This window comes from Orcinus orca, chromosome 17 (assembly GCF_937001465.1).
Source record: "Orcinus orca chromosome 17, mOrcOrc1.1, whole genome shotgun sequence".
Classification (NCBI taxonomy): Eukaryota; Metazoa; Chordata; class Mammalia; order Artiodactyla; family Delphinidae; genus Orcinus; species Orcinus orca.
Window position 1 is genome coordinate 51,231,561 of NC_064575.1, and position 16,164 is coordinate 51,247,724.

The window sequence follows — 16,164 nt, forward strand, 5'->3', positions numbered from 1 at the left end:
TCAGAGATCACAAGCAGGACATATACAAAAAAATCTACACCTAGACATATAGTATTTGAATTGTGGAAAATCAAAGATGAAGAGAAAATCTTGAAAGAAGCTGGGGGACAAGAAAAGAATTGCATTTGCCTTCTCTTCAGAAACCATGCAAACAAGGAGAGTGAAGTATTTGAAGGGTTGAAAGAAAAAACCCCACTAACCTATAATTTTTTATCTGGTGAAATTATCCTTCAAAAGTTAAGGAGAAATAAAGATGTCCTAAGGCAAACAACAGACCTTCTTTGAAAGAAATTTTAAAAGAAGTTCTTCAGAGAGAAGGAAAATGGTATGTCAGAAACTCAGATCTACACAAAGAAGAAAAGACCATTAGAGAAGGAATAAATGAAGGTAAAATAATAACTTTTATTTTTCTTATTCTTTATTGACCTAGGAGAAAACAGTTTGCTCAAAATAATGACAGCAATAATGCATTCAGTGATTACAGCTTATGGATAAGTGAATTCATTGACAGCAATATGATAAGCGACAGGAGGGAGAAATTGGAAAATTCTGTTAAAAGGTACTTGCATTACCCATGAAGCAGCAGAGTATTATTTGAAAGTGGATTTTTATTAGCTGTAAATGTATATTGCAAACTCTAGGGGCAACCAACAAGAAAATTTTAAGAAGAAGTATAATTGATATGCTGAGAGAAAATGGAATCACATAAAATGATCAGTTAAAATCAAAAGAAGGCAGAAAAGGAATGGAATAAAAAAAAAAACAAAAAAAAAACAAAGGCAATGAATGGAAAAGAGATTCAAACTTCTTGGCCAATATGGGGTATAGAGGAGTATGGGAGCAGAGGCAACTACAGGGTTCCAATGCTTTAAAAAAAAGTGTCCAAAAAACCACTGCTTTAGAAGAAAAATGATCTTTGAAGTGTGCCTCCTGATACTTCCCCTCTTTACAATGTCTAACTCTTTAGAGAATTAGGAATGGTAGTTCCTATTTTGAATATACTTTCTGGGATCATAATAAGGTGAAAGTCTAAGGCTTCCAACCTGCTAAGCCAGGTCACAGTCCTTGGAGCTTCTGAGTCCTGAGGCCAACCGATGGTGAAGGTTCATCCTCCCAGATCATTTATTTCAGATTCTCCTTTCCCTCCAGGAAAGAGGATAGGAGGATGTATGTCTGGGTTCTCTCTGCTATAAGTGTAACTCCAGTTAATAAGAGGACTTTTGCCTTTTAAAGGTCTTCTCTTGCTACCCTAACAGTTTATCTCAAAGAGTGGTCTGTGGAATGCCCATATCACACACACAACTAGGATGTCCATTAAAGAGGGAGATTCCTGGGTTCTGCTCAAGAACTACTGAATCAGACTCTCAGAGAGTGAGCCCAGGAATCGGCATTGCTAGCAAATGTTACAGTGAGTCTTATGCACACTAAAGTCTGGTTCTCACTGCTTTAATACACGGTTTCTTTAGAGTGGGATAGGGATAGGGATAAGGTGGGGAAGGCTTTTCCCTCTATGTTTTGGGTCAATTTATTGCTAGGAATATTAGTCCCCTAAGCACTTGCTGAATATACCTGCTAACCAAATACAGCTAACCCTTGAACAACACAGAGGGTAGGGGTACTGAACCCTTCACAAAGTTGAAAATCTGTGTATAACTTATAGTAAGCCCCTGTATCCACGGTTCCTCTGTATGCGCAGTTCTGCATCTGTGGATTCAACCAACCACAGATCTTGTAGTAATGTAATGTTTACTATTGAAAAATATCTGCATATAAGTGGACCTGTGCAGTTCAAACCTGTGTTGTGCAAGGGTCAACTGTATAGTGAGTGCTCAAGGAATATTTGTTGGAAGACTACTTGAGGAGCAAAACATAGTTCCTTAACGTGGGTGATAAGCAAAACATTTTGATTCTTCTAACCTAGATAGAAGTCATTTTATCCTAAATAAGTTAAAAAAATTTTTATAGTCTTGTATGTCGTGTGTACAGAAGAGACGTCGTTTTCAAACTGTGGAAGTAAAACAAGCTAAACTTTATTTAGATGATAGGCTTGCTCTAAAGCAGACCGTCAAAAACTCACTTGAGCTTCCATGTTAGTTAAATTTGGTTTAAAGAATTCCTGCAAAAGAAGAAGAAGAAGAAGAAATGATTGAAACATAAGCTGCTAGAGAAAATTTAAATCCCAACCAACAAAAACAGAAACGTACACAGAGTTGTAAGAAGGATCAAAAAAGTTAACAAATGTGTCAGCACACCCTAAATGTTGGAGGGACTGTGAGGTTGGTCTATGGGGTGGGGGAACTGACAGAGGGCACAGTGAGTAGGATAAATCAGAAGAGAAAAAAGATGAGCAGGCTAAGAGCATAAAGGCCTGCTCATCAAACCCTCCCAAGAACCAGAAAACTAAGGATTTTCAGAAACAAAAATCTAAGCTACAAGATGGAAGATAAGAGAAAGGGGGCTTTTACAGGGTTCTTTAAGTATTAGGTCAATGGGTTACACATACATTACATTATACTAGTATACTACTTTGTAAGGGCATTGTTAAACTCTAACGCTAGTATCAAAACTGTATAATCACATCAGTATCTGTATGAGAGAAGGACCCCAGTTTGATTTTCAGTTCTTTCTTATATTCCCATCTTGGGAAAGTGGAACTTAGAAAAATTCAGCTTGGGAAACCTTGGGAAACTAAGCCCACTCTTCCATAAATGTTCTTTGTGGAAGAGAAGACTAGATAAGGAGCAGATAGAAGCAATCAATTATCATTCCCCAGGGGCCTTTCTATTCAGGAGACTGTGCCATTCAGAAGGGAGGCAAGGTGCTCCTAGCCATCAGTTTGTTACTGGAGAGTGTAAGTGTATGTGTGTGTGTTTGTGTGTGTGTGTGTTTTGTGTGTGCACTGTGCAGGTGTGCACGTGCATTAGTGTGTGAGTCAGAGAGACATGGATGGGACTGATCAATTCAGTCTATGACTTATCTTGTACCTATCAGCAGCAGTGTATACACTTCCATGAGTGCTGTCACTCTGGAAATAGGATGTAGTGTTGGGTGTATGTCATAGTCTTTCCTCATCAGCAGAGGAGAAAAAAACAGAGACAGACGGAACACACACACTCTGAAATTCTCCTAACTTGGGAGTCAGAGCAGTTGGGAAGGAATCAGTCCTCATCCCTTCCTACCCTCTCCAGATGGCCAAGTGACAGGTAGAGTTCTAACAATAAGGAAGAAAGAACTGAAGATAGACTATCACATGAAACTCACTCTGAATGTTGTGGGAAGATATGGTCTTTTTCAAAGACAGCGGAAGCAGTAGACTTGAAATTTGTAAAAGATGGTGTGGCTGCACAAAAATAAGAGAAATAAGGGAAACAGTGAAGTAATAATTAACAAAGTCCGCTAACATTAATCTGTAATAGAAGATAACAAAGCAACCCTGTAAGCAAAGAGCAAAAATTACCTGCAAACAACTTTCTTTCTAGTTCTTCTTGAATTTTAAGAAGAATCCTTTCCTGTTCTAAGGCTTCTATGTACTTTGAGTAGCACCAGGTTGGCTAAGAAAACAATTTTCAAAATTAATTTTGGAAATATTTGCCCCATTAAATAAACTGAAGGTAAGATAATATCAGCTCCCTCATTTAAACCATTTATGCTAGAAGAACACATATAAAGAAATGTGCACATTTCAAAACTTTATATGAATTTTCATAAACAGAACTTACTGATTTAAACTTTTAACTGGGTACCAAAAATTATTACGGATCTACATTTATGTAGATATGTTTATGATGAAGTAAAGGGATTTTTCTACAGCCTTGACCTAAATTTTTAATAATTTAAATTTTGTTCTAGTTTTATTGAGATGTAATTGACATATAGCACTGTTTAAGTTAAAGGTGTACAATAATAATGATTTGACTTACACACATCATGAAATGATCACAAGAGGTTTGGAAAACACCTATCATCTCATATAAATATAATATTAAAGAAATAGAAAAAAGAATTTTTTCCTTATGATGAGAAGTCTTAGGATTTACTCTCTTAACAGTTTTCATTTGTAACATACAGCAGTGTTCACTATTTTTATCATGTTGTACATTACCTACTTAGTACTTACCTTATAACTGAAAACTTGTACTTTAGATTACATTCATCTAATTCACCCTCCCTCCACCCTCCACCTCTGGTAGCCACAAATCTGATCTCTTTTTCACCGAGTTTGTTTGTTTTGGAAGTATAATTGACCTACAACACCACGCTAGTTCCTGGTGCACAACACAGTGATTCCATATTTCTATATGTTAAAAATGATCACCATGATAAGTCTGGTTGTCATCTGTCACAATAAAGATATTACATAATTATTGACTATATTCCCACACTACACATTTCATACCTGTGACTCATTTATTTTGTAACTGAAAGTTCGTACCTCTCACTACCACTTACCTATTTCTCTCCTCCTACCAATACCCTCCCCTCTGGCACCTGTTTGTTCTCTGTATCTAAGACTCTGTTTCTGTTTGGTTCCGTTTGTTCATTTGTCTATCTCTGACTTATTTCACTTAGCGTAATACACCATAGGTCCATCATGTTATCACAAATGGCAGGATTTCATTCATTTTATGGCTGAGTAATATTCTGGTGTGTGTGTGTGTGTGTGTGTGTGTGTGTGTGTACCACTTCTTCTTTATCCATTCATATATTGATTGGCACTTAGGTTGCTTCCATATCTTGGCTACTGTAAATAATCTTGCAATGAACATAGGGGTGAATGTATCTTTTAGAACCGGTGTTTTTGTTTTCTTCACAAATACTCAGTAGTGGAACTGCTGGATCCTATGGTAGTTCTAGTTTTATGTTTTTGAGGACTCTCCGTACTGTTTTTCAGAGTGGTTACACCAATTTACATTCTCACCAACAGTGTACAAGTGTTACATTTTCTGCACATCCTTGAAAAACTTATTTGTTGTTTCTTGTTTTGTTTTTTAATTTACTTATTTTTTAACATCTTTATTGGAGTACAATTGCTTTACAATGGTGTTAGTTTCTGCTGTATAACAAAGTGAATCAGCTAAATGTATACATATATCCCCGTATCTCCTCCCACTTGCGTCTCCCTCCAACCCTCCCTATACCACCCCTCTAGGAGGACACAAAGTACCTAGCTGATATCCCTGTGCTATGCAGCTGCTTCCCACTAGCTAACTGTTTTACAATTGGTAATGTATATATGTCCATGCCACTCTCTCACTTCGTCCCAGATTACCCTTCCCCTTCCCCATGTCCTCTAGTCCATTCTCTATTTCTGCATCTTTATTCCTGTTCTGACCCTATGTTCTTCAGAACCATTTGTTTTCTTTTCCCTTTTTTTTAAGAATCCATATATATGTGTTAACATATGGTATTTGTATTTATCTGACTTACTTCCCTCTGTATGACACTCTCTCGGTCCATCCAACTCACTGCAAATAACGCAATTTCAGTTCTTTTTATGGCTGAGTACTATTCCATTGTATATATGTGACACATCTTCTTTATCCATTCATGTGTTGATGGACACTTAGGTTGCTTCCATGACCTGGCTACTGTAAATAGTCCTGCAATGAACATTGTGCTACATGACTCTTTTTGACTTATGGTTTTCTCAGGGTACATGCCCAGTAGTGGGATTGCTGGGTCGTATGGTAGTTCTTTTTTAGTTTTTTAAGGAACCTCGATACTGTTCTCCATAGTGGCTGTAACAATTTACATTCCCAACAACAGTGCAAGAGGGTTCCCTTTTCTCCACACCCTCTCCAGCATTTATTGTTTGTAGATTTCATGATGACGGCCATTCTGCCTGATGTGAGGTGATATCTCATTGTAGTTCTGATTTGCATTTCTCTAATGGTTAGAGATGTTGAGCATCCTGTCATGTGTATCTTGGCAATCTGTATATCTTCTATGGAGAAATGTCGATTTAGGTCTTCTGCCCATTTTTGGATTGGGTTGTTTGTTTCTTTGATATTGAGCTGCATGAGCTGCTTGTATATTTTGGAGATTAATCCTTTGTCAGTGGCTTGGTTTGCAAATGTTTTCTCCCATTCTGAGGGTTGCCTTTTCGTCTTGTATATAGTTTCCTTTGCTCTGCAAAGCTTTTAAGTTTCATTAGGTTCCATTTGTTTATTTTTGTTTTTATTTCCATTTCTCTAAGAGGTGGGTCAAAAAGGATCTTGCTGTGATTTATGTCATAGAGTGTTCTGCCTATGTTTTCCTCTAAGAGTTTTATAGTGTCTGGCCTTACATTTAGGTCTTCAATCCATTTTGTGCATTTCTGTGTATGGTGTTAGGGAGTGTTCTAATTTCATTCTTTTACATTAAGCTGTCCAGTTTTCCCAGCACCACTTATTGAAGAGGCTGTCTTTTCTCCACTGTATATTCTTGCCTCGTTTATCAAAGACAAGGTGACCATATGTGTGTGAGTTTATCTCTGGGCTTTCTATCCTTTTCCATCAATCTATATTTCTGTTTTTGTGCCAGTACCATACTGTCTTGATTACTGTAGCTTTAGAGTATACTCTGAAGTCAGGGAGCCTGGCTCCTCCAGCTCCGTTTTTCTTTCTCAAGATTGTTTTGGCTATTCGGGGACTTTTGTATTTCCATACAAATTGTGAAATTTTTTGTCCCAGTTTTTTGAAAAATGCCATTGGTGGTTTGATAAGGATTGCATTGAATCTGTAGATTGTTTGGGTAGTATAGTCATTTTCACAATGTTGATTCTTCCAATCCAAGAACATGGTATATCTCTCCATCTGTTTCTATCATCTTTCATTTCTTTCAACAGTGTCTTATAGTTTTCTGCATACAGGTCTTTGTTTCCTTAGGTAGGTTTATTCCTAGGTATTTTATTCTTTTTGTTGCAATGGTAAATGGGAGTGTTTTCTTAATTTCTCTTTCAGGTTTTTCATCATTAGTGTATAGGAATGCAAGAGATTTCTGTGCATTAATTTTGTATCCTGCTACTTTACCAAATTCATTAATTAGCTCTAGTAGTTTTCTGGTGGCATCTTTAGGATTCTCTATGTACAGCATCATGTCATCTGCAAACAGTGTCAGTTTTACTTCTTCTTTTCCAATTTGGATTCCTTTTATTTCTTTTTCTTCTCTGATTTCTGTGGCTAAGACTTCCAAAACTATGTTGAATAATAGTGGTGAGAGTGGGCAACCTTGTCTTGTTCCTGATCTTAGTGGAAATAGTTTCAATTTTTCACCATTGAGAATGATGCTGGCTCTTGGTTTGTCACATATGGCCTTTATTATGTTGAGGTACGTTCCCTCTATGCCTACTTTCTGGATGGCGTTTTATCATAAATCGATGTTGAATTTTGTCAAAAGCTTTTTCTGCATCTATTGAGATGATCATATGGTTTTCATCCTTCAGTTTGGTAATATGGTGTATCACATTGATTGATTTGTGTATATTGATGAATCCTTGCATTTCTGGGATAAACCCTGCTTGATCATGGTGTATGATCCCTTTAATGTGCTGTTGGATTCTCTTTGCTAGTATTTTGTTGAGGATTTTTGCATCTATTTTCATCAGTGATATTGGCCTGTAGTTTTCTTTTTTGGTGACATCTTTGTCTGGTTTTGGTATCAGGGTGATGGTGGCCTAATAGAATGCGTTTCAGAGTGTTCCTCCCTCTGTTATATTTTGGAAGAGTTTGAGAAGGATAGGTGTTAGCTCTTCTCTAAATGTGAGATAGAATTCGCCTGTGAAGCAATCTGGTCCTGGGTTTTTGTTTGTTGGAAGATTTTGAATCACAGTTTCAATTTCAGTGCTTGTGTTTGGTCTGTTTATATTTTCTATTTCATCCTGTGTCAGTCTCAGAAGGTTGTGCTTTTCTAAGAATTTGTACATTTCTTCCATGTTGTCCATTTTATTGGCATATAGTTGCTTGTAGTAATCTCTCATGATCCTTTGCATTCTGCTATCCATTGCTCTACAGAAGAAGTGATATCTTTCCTGCTTACCTGTTGGCCGTATGCTTGCTGGCCTAAACCTGGGTCACTGATTAAAGCAGCTGTTTTGATAGCAGATCCTGAAGTACTTGGATATTGTTTGATTCCATCCTGTAATTATATTAAATTAAATTATTCCAAAAAATGGGTAACACTATATTAACATAAACTTACAGTTCAGAAGTCATAACATCTTATGAAAAAATATTTTGTGGTAAGCACCGCACCACAAGGTTTCATCAAGTCAATGTCATGAATATGACATATTCTACTGTTATGATCTTTAATTTCTTTCATACTAATATAAAAATATTAAAAAATAAATGAGAGAAATTATAAAGTAGAATGTAATAATCACCTCCAAATTCTAGCTTCCAAGAAAAACCACTACATTTTCATGAACATCCATCCAAACTTCTCACTAGACAAATGCTTAGATATAATCTATAACTTGAATATTGATATTTTATTAGCTAAATTTCATATAAATGGAATCACAGTATACAAACTTTTAAAATCTGCTTTTTCATGAAAAATATCATGAAAACATTTCTCTGTGAATAAATAAAGAACAGGAATATAAGGGCAGGGTCTTTGTATCATTCACCAAGTATGCCTACTGCAGAACACAGAGTATATACTTAAATATTTGTTGGATGATGGAATGCATAAATTACATCATCATTTTCACTGGATGAATGGTCTTTTTAAAAACAATTATTTAATTTTATTTTTGGCTGTGTTGGGTCTTCATTGCTGCACACGGGCTTTCTCTAGTTGCAGCGAGTGGGGGTTACTCTTCCTTGCTGTGTGTGGGCTTCCCATTGCGGTGGCTTCTCTTCTTGTGGAACACGGGCTCTAGGCATGTGAGCTTCAGTAGTTGTGGCACGTGGGCTCAGTAGTTGTGGCTCTTGCGCTCTAGAGCGCAGGCTCAGTACTTGTGGCACATGGGCTTAGTTGCTCCATGGCATGTGGGATCTTCCCGGACCAGGGCTTGAACCCGTGTTCCCTGCATTGGCAGGCAGATTCTTAAGCACTGTGCCATCATAGAAGACCTGAATGGTCTCATACACTCAAATATTTGTTGAATGATTAAAGAATAAACTACATTATCAGTTAAACAGGTGAATAATATTCTAGTAAAGGAATGTACCATAGATGATTTAACCAATACCTGCTATTAGAAATTTAAGTCATTAAAAATTTTTACTATTATAAACAATGCTGTATACAAACATCTTTCTGCACTTTTAAAATTCTCTCCTTTAGAATAAATGTCTAGAAGTCTATCTGCCGGATTATAAAGAATGAACATTTTAAACAATAAAAGTTGTCTAATTGCCCTTCAGAAACAAAGCACCATTTTACACTTTCTCCAATAATGCATGAATTTGCAGGCCTCTTCCTCATACCCTCAACCAACACTGGATATTTTCTTCTTTGCCGGTCTACGTGTCTTTGGTTACTACTGAGGTTGAACACCTTTTAATGCTTTTTTTTTTTTCTTTTTCCATTACGCGGGCCTCTCACTGTTGTGGCCTCTCCCGTTGCGGAGCACAGGCTCCGGACGCGCAGGCTCAGTGGCCATGGCTCACGGGCCTAGCCACTCCGCGGCATGTGGGATCTTCCCGGACCGGGGCACGAACCCGTGTCCCCTGCATCGGCAGGCAGACTCTCAACCACTGCGCCACCAGGGAAGCCCCCTTTTAATGCTTTTAATCATTTGTATTTCTTTTGAGAATTGCCTGTTGATGCCCTTTGCCCTATTTTTTTGTTAAGAGTATTTGTGATTTATTTTTATAACATATCATACATTTTATGTTTTCCCAATTTGTCTTTTAACCTTGTTTTTTGCCATTTAAAATTTAAAAAATTTTACTGATCCTTTGTTAATGAATTTGCCACTGTTCATTTTAAGTATTTGATATTAAACTACATGAAAGTTTTCCATGAGATTGATTCTCCTGTCATATCTTTCTTCAGATTACCCAGTTTCATTTGATTCCTTTATAAGAATGAGAGATGAAGGATATAATTGATATTAGTATTTTTATTATAAAGAAGGCCAATTACTGCTACAATATTAAAAAGATAATAGCTAACATTTACTTTATGACATGTATTATTCTTCACATACTATAATTCTACCTTGTGATGTAATTTCTATTACTATTTTCATTTTCCTGAAAAAAAAAGAGGTTTTTGGAAGTGAACTGGTTTCCCTGAGATATTAGAACTGATCGATGATAAGGCTAGGATTCAAAACCAGGCAGTCTGACTCTAGAAACTGCACTCCTAACCACTATACTATGTTATCTCAGATCAAATGATACCTTACAATTGTATAGTGGAATACCTTACATGTTCTTCTATTCATATCATTTCAATGAATCCCTCTCAAATCATATGAGATTAATATCATCACCATTAGGTGATAGATGAATTTGAGGTTAAGAGGGTTATGAGTCATGCCCATGGTTACCTAGAGAAATCCAATATTTTTCATAGTAAGTGATTTTTTTCAGAGGACACATTTTCACGTTACAAAAAAAATTATGAGTTTCCCATATTCACTTTTTCCAACATTTCCTCATACGTCTTCATTGACAATAAAATCCTGGAACAAATGTCGACTCTACTGGTCTTCCTTAGCTTACACTTTCTGTGTTAAAATAAATGCATGTGCAAAATTTGTAGTTACTAATAAGTGATGGCAATATGTTTATTGTGTAAAATAAGAATATTCAGAAGTAGAATTCCTATGTTTTCTTTAGGATTATTCACCCTACAAAACGAACGTCAACATTTGTACCTAACCCTATTAGCAGTTACCAGTTGACAGATATGGACAGATCAGAAGATCACTTAAGGACATTTGCATTTCCATAACTGAAGTATAATATGGACGATATAAAGATACATCTTGGATTTTCTGAAAAAGCAGCAATTTCAGATTTTCTCTACCCTCATCACACTGTATATTTCAACTTTTGTTTCAGACAATATGTTTATCATATATCTAAGTAAACTGAAAATACTTGGGATGACACTTAGAGAGCTGTGAAGTTCTTCCTAAGTGTTTAGGATACAGTAAGAGATCTTTATATCCTCCTTACTTCTATATCCTTTATTCAATAACTATATATTTAGAACCATTTGTTAAAATCCTACTATTTAAGACTAACTCAAATTTACCTTTTCTTTGAGATCCTTTACCTTTCCCCCACAAATAATTAATTCCTCATTTTCTGGGATTTCAGTTTTTGTTTATATTCTTTTCAGTTAAGTGTATGTGTGTATCTATCTATCCTTACACTATATATAAATTATATTCATATCCCTAGCATATGTAGTAGGGATCAATATGAATAGATGATCAATAAAACTCTATGTAGTAGATGATCAGTAAAAGTCTGGTGAAAGAAGCAGGAAAAGGATTAGGAGGGGAAGCTCTTTAGAGAGAATATTTAGGCCACATTAGTAGAAAATGCAGCAGACTCACATGAGACTCATCTGATTGGTGAAGTTATTCATGTGCCACAGGTGGAATCAGAAAAGAGCTCCAAGCATACAACATTCTAATTTTTTCTCCCTACATCAACCCTTCAAATATATTTCCTTCCTGAGCCTACCAACTTAGGATCACATTCAAGCAGCTCAGTCAGACATGGACTTGCCTCAGGGACTGGAGAAGGTAAATGAGAGGATTTTTATTCAGTGAACTCTGTTTTTTGTCAGATTACATAGATTGGGCCAGATGCATAGTTGGTTTGAGGGGGAAATCAGCTTTTGTATTATTTGATCTATCATTTATCACCTAAACCACTGGAAGGGAAATAACTGCAGAAATTGTTAAAATAAATAATCCAAAAATAATTATATTTAAGTTTAATAACATTTCATTTCCATACATGGGATATATATGTGTATATATTTGCTCCATGGTTAAAGAACTCAAAATACATCTACAAAAATATGTGAAGCCACACTGAAGAACTGATTCAGTAGAAGCAAGATTTTGCAGACACCTCTTCCTATTTTCTCACTCTTATGTCTTCCCTGATTCTCATTCCCTGAGTGTACTGGAAATACCCTCAACCTCCGGATGATAGAATATATCAACCAAAGATAAGCTTCTGAAAATATGATAATTTTTTGTAGCACCATTCATATAAAAATGTTATATACTAAATACTTACAAAAACATTTATAACACTCACATAAGATATGAATAACAACAATACCACCAAAGCTTAAGAAATGCAATATCACCAGTACCTCTGCTCCCCTTTGTGTCACTCTCCAATCCCATCATCTATCTCCACCCAACCCATGAAGGTAACCGCTATACTGAATTTTTACGTTTATCATTCCTTTTTCTTATTTATAGTTTCCCACATTTGTACTGATTAGTTTTATATAAATTTTAACTTTATATAAGCAGAATTGACTGGTTCTATTCATTTGAAAATTTTCCACTCAACATTATGCTCCTGCTATACATCTATGTTTATTATTGTGGTTAGTTTATTTGTTTTCCATCACAGCACAGTATCCTACTACATGAATTTGTTTTTCCAGTCTCCTGTTAACAGACATTTGAATAGCTTCTGATTTTTTTGCTATAGAATGCCATGGGTGCTATAAACCATGTGCATGTCTCCTGATATCTGTGTCCATAAATTATTCAAGGAGATTTGATAAGTTGAAGGCTAAGTGCATCTTTTAATTTACTGGATAAAGTCAAATTGTTTTCTAAAGTGACTATCAATGTACAGTCCCATCCATAGTGTATAAGAGTTCTGATTGCTCCCTATTATTGGTGGTTGAGGAAAATATAAGACATTTCAAAATGAGCAGAAAATGGCAGGTGATATGCATATAAAACCATTACAAGAATAAAACAGAAAATGAGAACTCCAATATTTTAGCTGATGACACTACTGTCCAAGAAATCTAAGCATGAATCAGAGGAAAACTCTAACATAGGAGTCCAAAGTGGATAAAATATCCCTACACGAACATTTTCATATATGAAATACTCCAAATCATAAATGCAGAAACTCAGGAACACCAAATAGCCAAAGCAATCTTTTTTTTTACTTTATTTATTTTAAATATATTTATTCTTTTTGGCTGAGTTGGGTCCTTGTTGCTGCGCGCAGGCTTTCTCTAATTGCAGTGAGCGGTGGCTGCTCTTTGTTGCGGTGTATGGGTTTCTCATTGCAGTGGCTTCTCTTGTTCCAGAGCACAGGCTCTAGGCGTGTGGGCTTTCAGTAGTTGTGGCTCGCGGGCTTCAGTAGTTGTGGCTTGTGGGCTGTAGAGTGCAGGCTCAGTAGTTGTGGCACACAGGCTTAGCTGCTCCGCAGCATGTGGGATCTTCCCGGACCAGAGCTCAAACCCGTGTCCCCCGCATTGGCAGGCGGATTCTTAACCACTGCACTACCAGGGAGGTCCCCAAAGCAATCTTGAGAAAGAAAAATGGAGCTGGAGGAGCCAGGCTCCCTGACTTCAGGCTATACTACAAAGCTACAGTAATCAAGACAGTATGGTACTGGCACAAAAACAGAAATACAGATCAATGGAACAGGATAGAAAGCCCAGAGATAAACCCACGCATATATGGTCACCTTATCTTTGATAAAGGAAACAAGAATATACAATGGAGAAAAGACAGCTTCTTCAATAAGTGGTGCTGGGAAAACTGGACAGCTTAATGTAAAAGAATGAAATTAGAACACTCCCTAACACCATACACAAAAATAAACTGAAAATGGATTGAAGACCTAAATGTAAGGCCAGACACTATCAAACTCTTAGAGGAAAACATAGGCAGAACACTCTATGACATAAATCACAGCAAGATCCTTTTTGACCCACCTCTTAGAGAAATGGAAATAAAAACAAAAATAAACAAATGGGACCTAATGAAACTTCAAAGCTTTTGCACAGCAAAGGAAAGCATAAACAGGATGAAAAGACAACCCTCAGAATGGGAGAAAATATTTGCAAATGAAGCAACTGACAAAGGATTAATCTCCAAAATTTACAAGCAGCTCATGCAGCTCAATATCAAAAAAACCAAACAACCCAATCCAAAAATGGGCAGAAGATCTAAACAGACATTTCTCCAAAGAAGATAATACAGATTGCCAACAAACACATGAAAGGATGTTCAATATCACTAATCATTAGAGAAATGCAAATCAAAACTACAATGAGGTATCACCTCACACCGGTCAGAATGGCCGTCATCATGAAATCTACAAACAATAAATGCTAGAGAGGGTGTGGAAAAAAGGGAACCCTCTTGCACTGTTGGTGGGAATGTAAATTGATACAACCACTATGGAGAACAATATGGAGGTTCCTTAAAAAACTACAAATATAACTACCATACAATCCAGCAATCCCAGTACTGGGCATATACCCTAAGAAAACCATAATTCAGAAAGAGTCATGTACCACAATGTTCACTGCAGCTCTATTTACAATAGCCAGGACATGGAAGTAACCGAAGTGTCCATCGACAGATGAATGGATAAAGAAGATGTGGCACATATATACAATGGAATATTAGCCATAAAAAAGTTATTTGTAGTTAGGTGGATGGACCTCTAGTCTGTCATACAGAGTGAAGTAAGTCAGAAAGAGAAAAACAAATACCATATGCTAACACATATATATGGAATCTAATTAAAAAAAAAGGTTCTGAAGGACCTAGGGGCAGGACAGGAATAAAGATGCAGAAGTAGAGAATGGACTTGAGGACACTGGGAGGGGAAAGGGTAAGCTGGGGTGAAGTAAGAGAGTGGCATTGACATATATACACTACCAAATGTAAAAGAGATAGCTAGTGGGAAGCAGCCACATAGCACAGGGAGATCAGCTCGGTGTTTTGTGACCACCTAGAGGGGTGGGATAGGGAGGGTGGGAGGGAGATGCAAGAGGGAGGAGATATGGGGATATATATGTTTATGTATAGCTGTTTCATTTTGATATAAAGCAGAAACTAACACACCACTGTAAAGCAATTATACGCCAATAAAGATGTTAAAAAAAAGAAACTCAGAACAGAAACAGATAAATTTTAAAAGCCAGTGTAAAATGACAGTTTACTGAACTTAAAAAAAGACTGAAAAAAATAAAAATCTCTCAGCAATGAAGCTATAAGGTACCCAAGGGTTCATGAATATCGATCATAAAGAAAGTGTATATATACATATATACACACACATATATAATATGAATATAAATTCCCCTCTTCCAAAGCTGGCAGAAGATATAAACATGAGACTCAAGAACTTGAGTAATGTTCAAACAGAATCAACCCAAAGAAATCTGCACAAGGCACATCATAATCAAAATTCTGAAAACTAAAGACAAAGAAAAGAATTTTGAAAGCAGTAAGTGAGAAACAATACCTTACTTACAGGGAAAAAAGAAAGAAGAAAATAATAAATCTTGGAACATCAAAAAGGAAGAAAAATAGCAAGAGCAAAAGTAAGGGTAAATACAGTAGACTTTTCACCTTGAGTTTCCTGATTTATGTTTGATGGTTGAAGAAAAAATTATACAATTGTCTGATGTGGTTCTCAATATATGTTGAGAAATAGTTAGGATAATTATAAACAGGTGAGGGGAAAGAGACTTAAAGGGAGGTAGTTTCTAGACTCAATCTGGTAAAATGTCAACACCAATAGACTGCGATAAGTTATGCATGTATAATGTGATATCTAAAGCAACCACTGAAACATCCAAACAGAGATACAGCAAAATGAAATTCTAAGAAATGTTCAAGTAAATCCACAGGAATGCGAGACAAAGGAAATAGAACAAAAGAAACAGGGAACAAATAAAACAAAAAATAAAATGGCAGAGTTAAGAACTAACAAATCAATAATGACATTAAAGATACACAGACTAAATACACCAATTAAAAAACAGAAATTCGTAGAGTAGACTAAAAACAAAAACCAAACACCACCACGACACAACTATATGCTGTTTACAGGAAACTTAATTAAAATATAATGATGTAGGCAGTAAAGGAATGGAAAAATATACCATGTGAAAATCAAGATAGCAAGACGGTTCTGTAGCTTTGCAGAAGTTTGGCAGTTCCTCAAAAGGAGCCAACAATTCAACTTCTAGGTCCCA

General features: G+C 36.3%; 1 protein-coding gene across 2 annotated transcripts in view; it reads right to left on the reverse strand.

Annotated features, from left to right (window-relative positions):
* The window catches only part of RGS22 (regulator of G protein signaling 22), a 181,628-nt gene that overhangs the window by 23,174 nt on the left and 142,290 nt on the right, over positions 1-16,164 (reverse strand). The window contains exons 24-27 of one of the 2 annotated variants that reach the window (XM_049700216.1): positions 8,017-8,115; positions 3,458-3,551; positions 3,262-3,340; positions 2,078-2,116 (exon numbers count right to left, since the gene is read on the reverse strand). In XM_049700216.1, the coding sequence (XP_049556173.1) occupies positions 2,095-2,116; positions 3,262-3,340; positions 3,458-3,551; positions 8,017-8,115 (294 nt within the window). In that variant the 3' untranslated portion in view covers positions 2,078-2,094. Of the gene's footprint in view, positions 1-450; positions 2,117-3,261; positions 3,341-3,457; positions 3,552-8,016; positions 8,116-16,164 lie in introns of those variants that run through there. The other variant, XM_049700215.1, reaches the window with a different exon arrangement.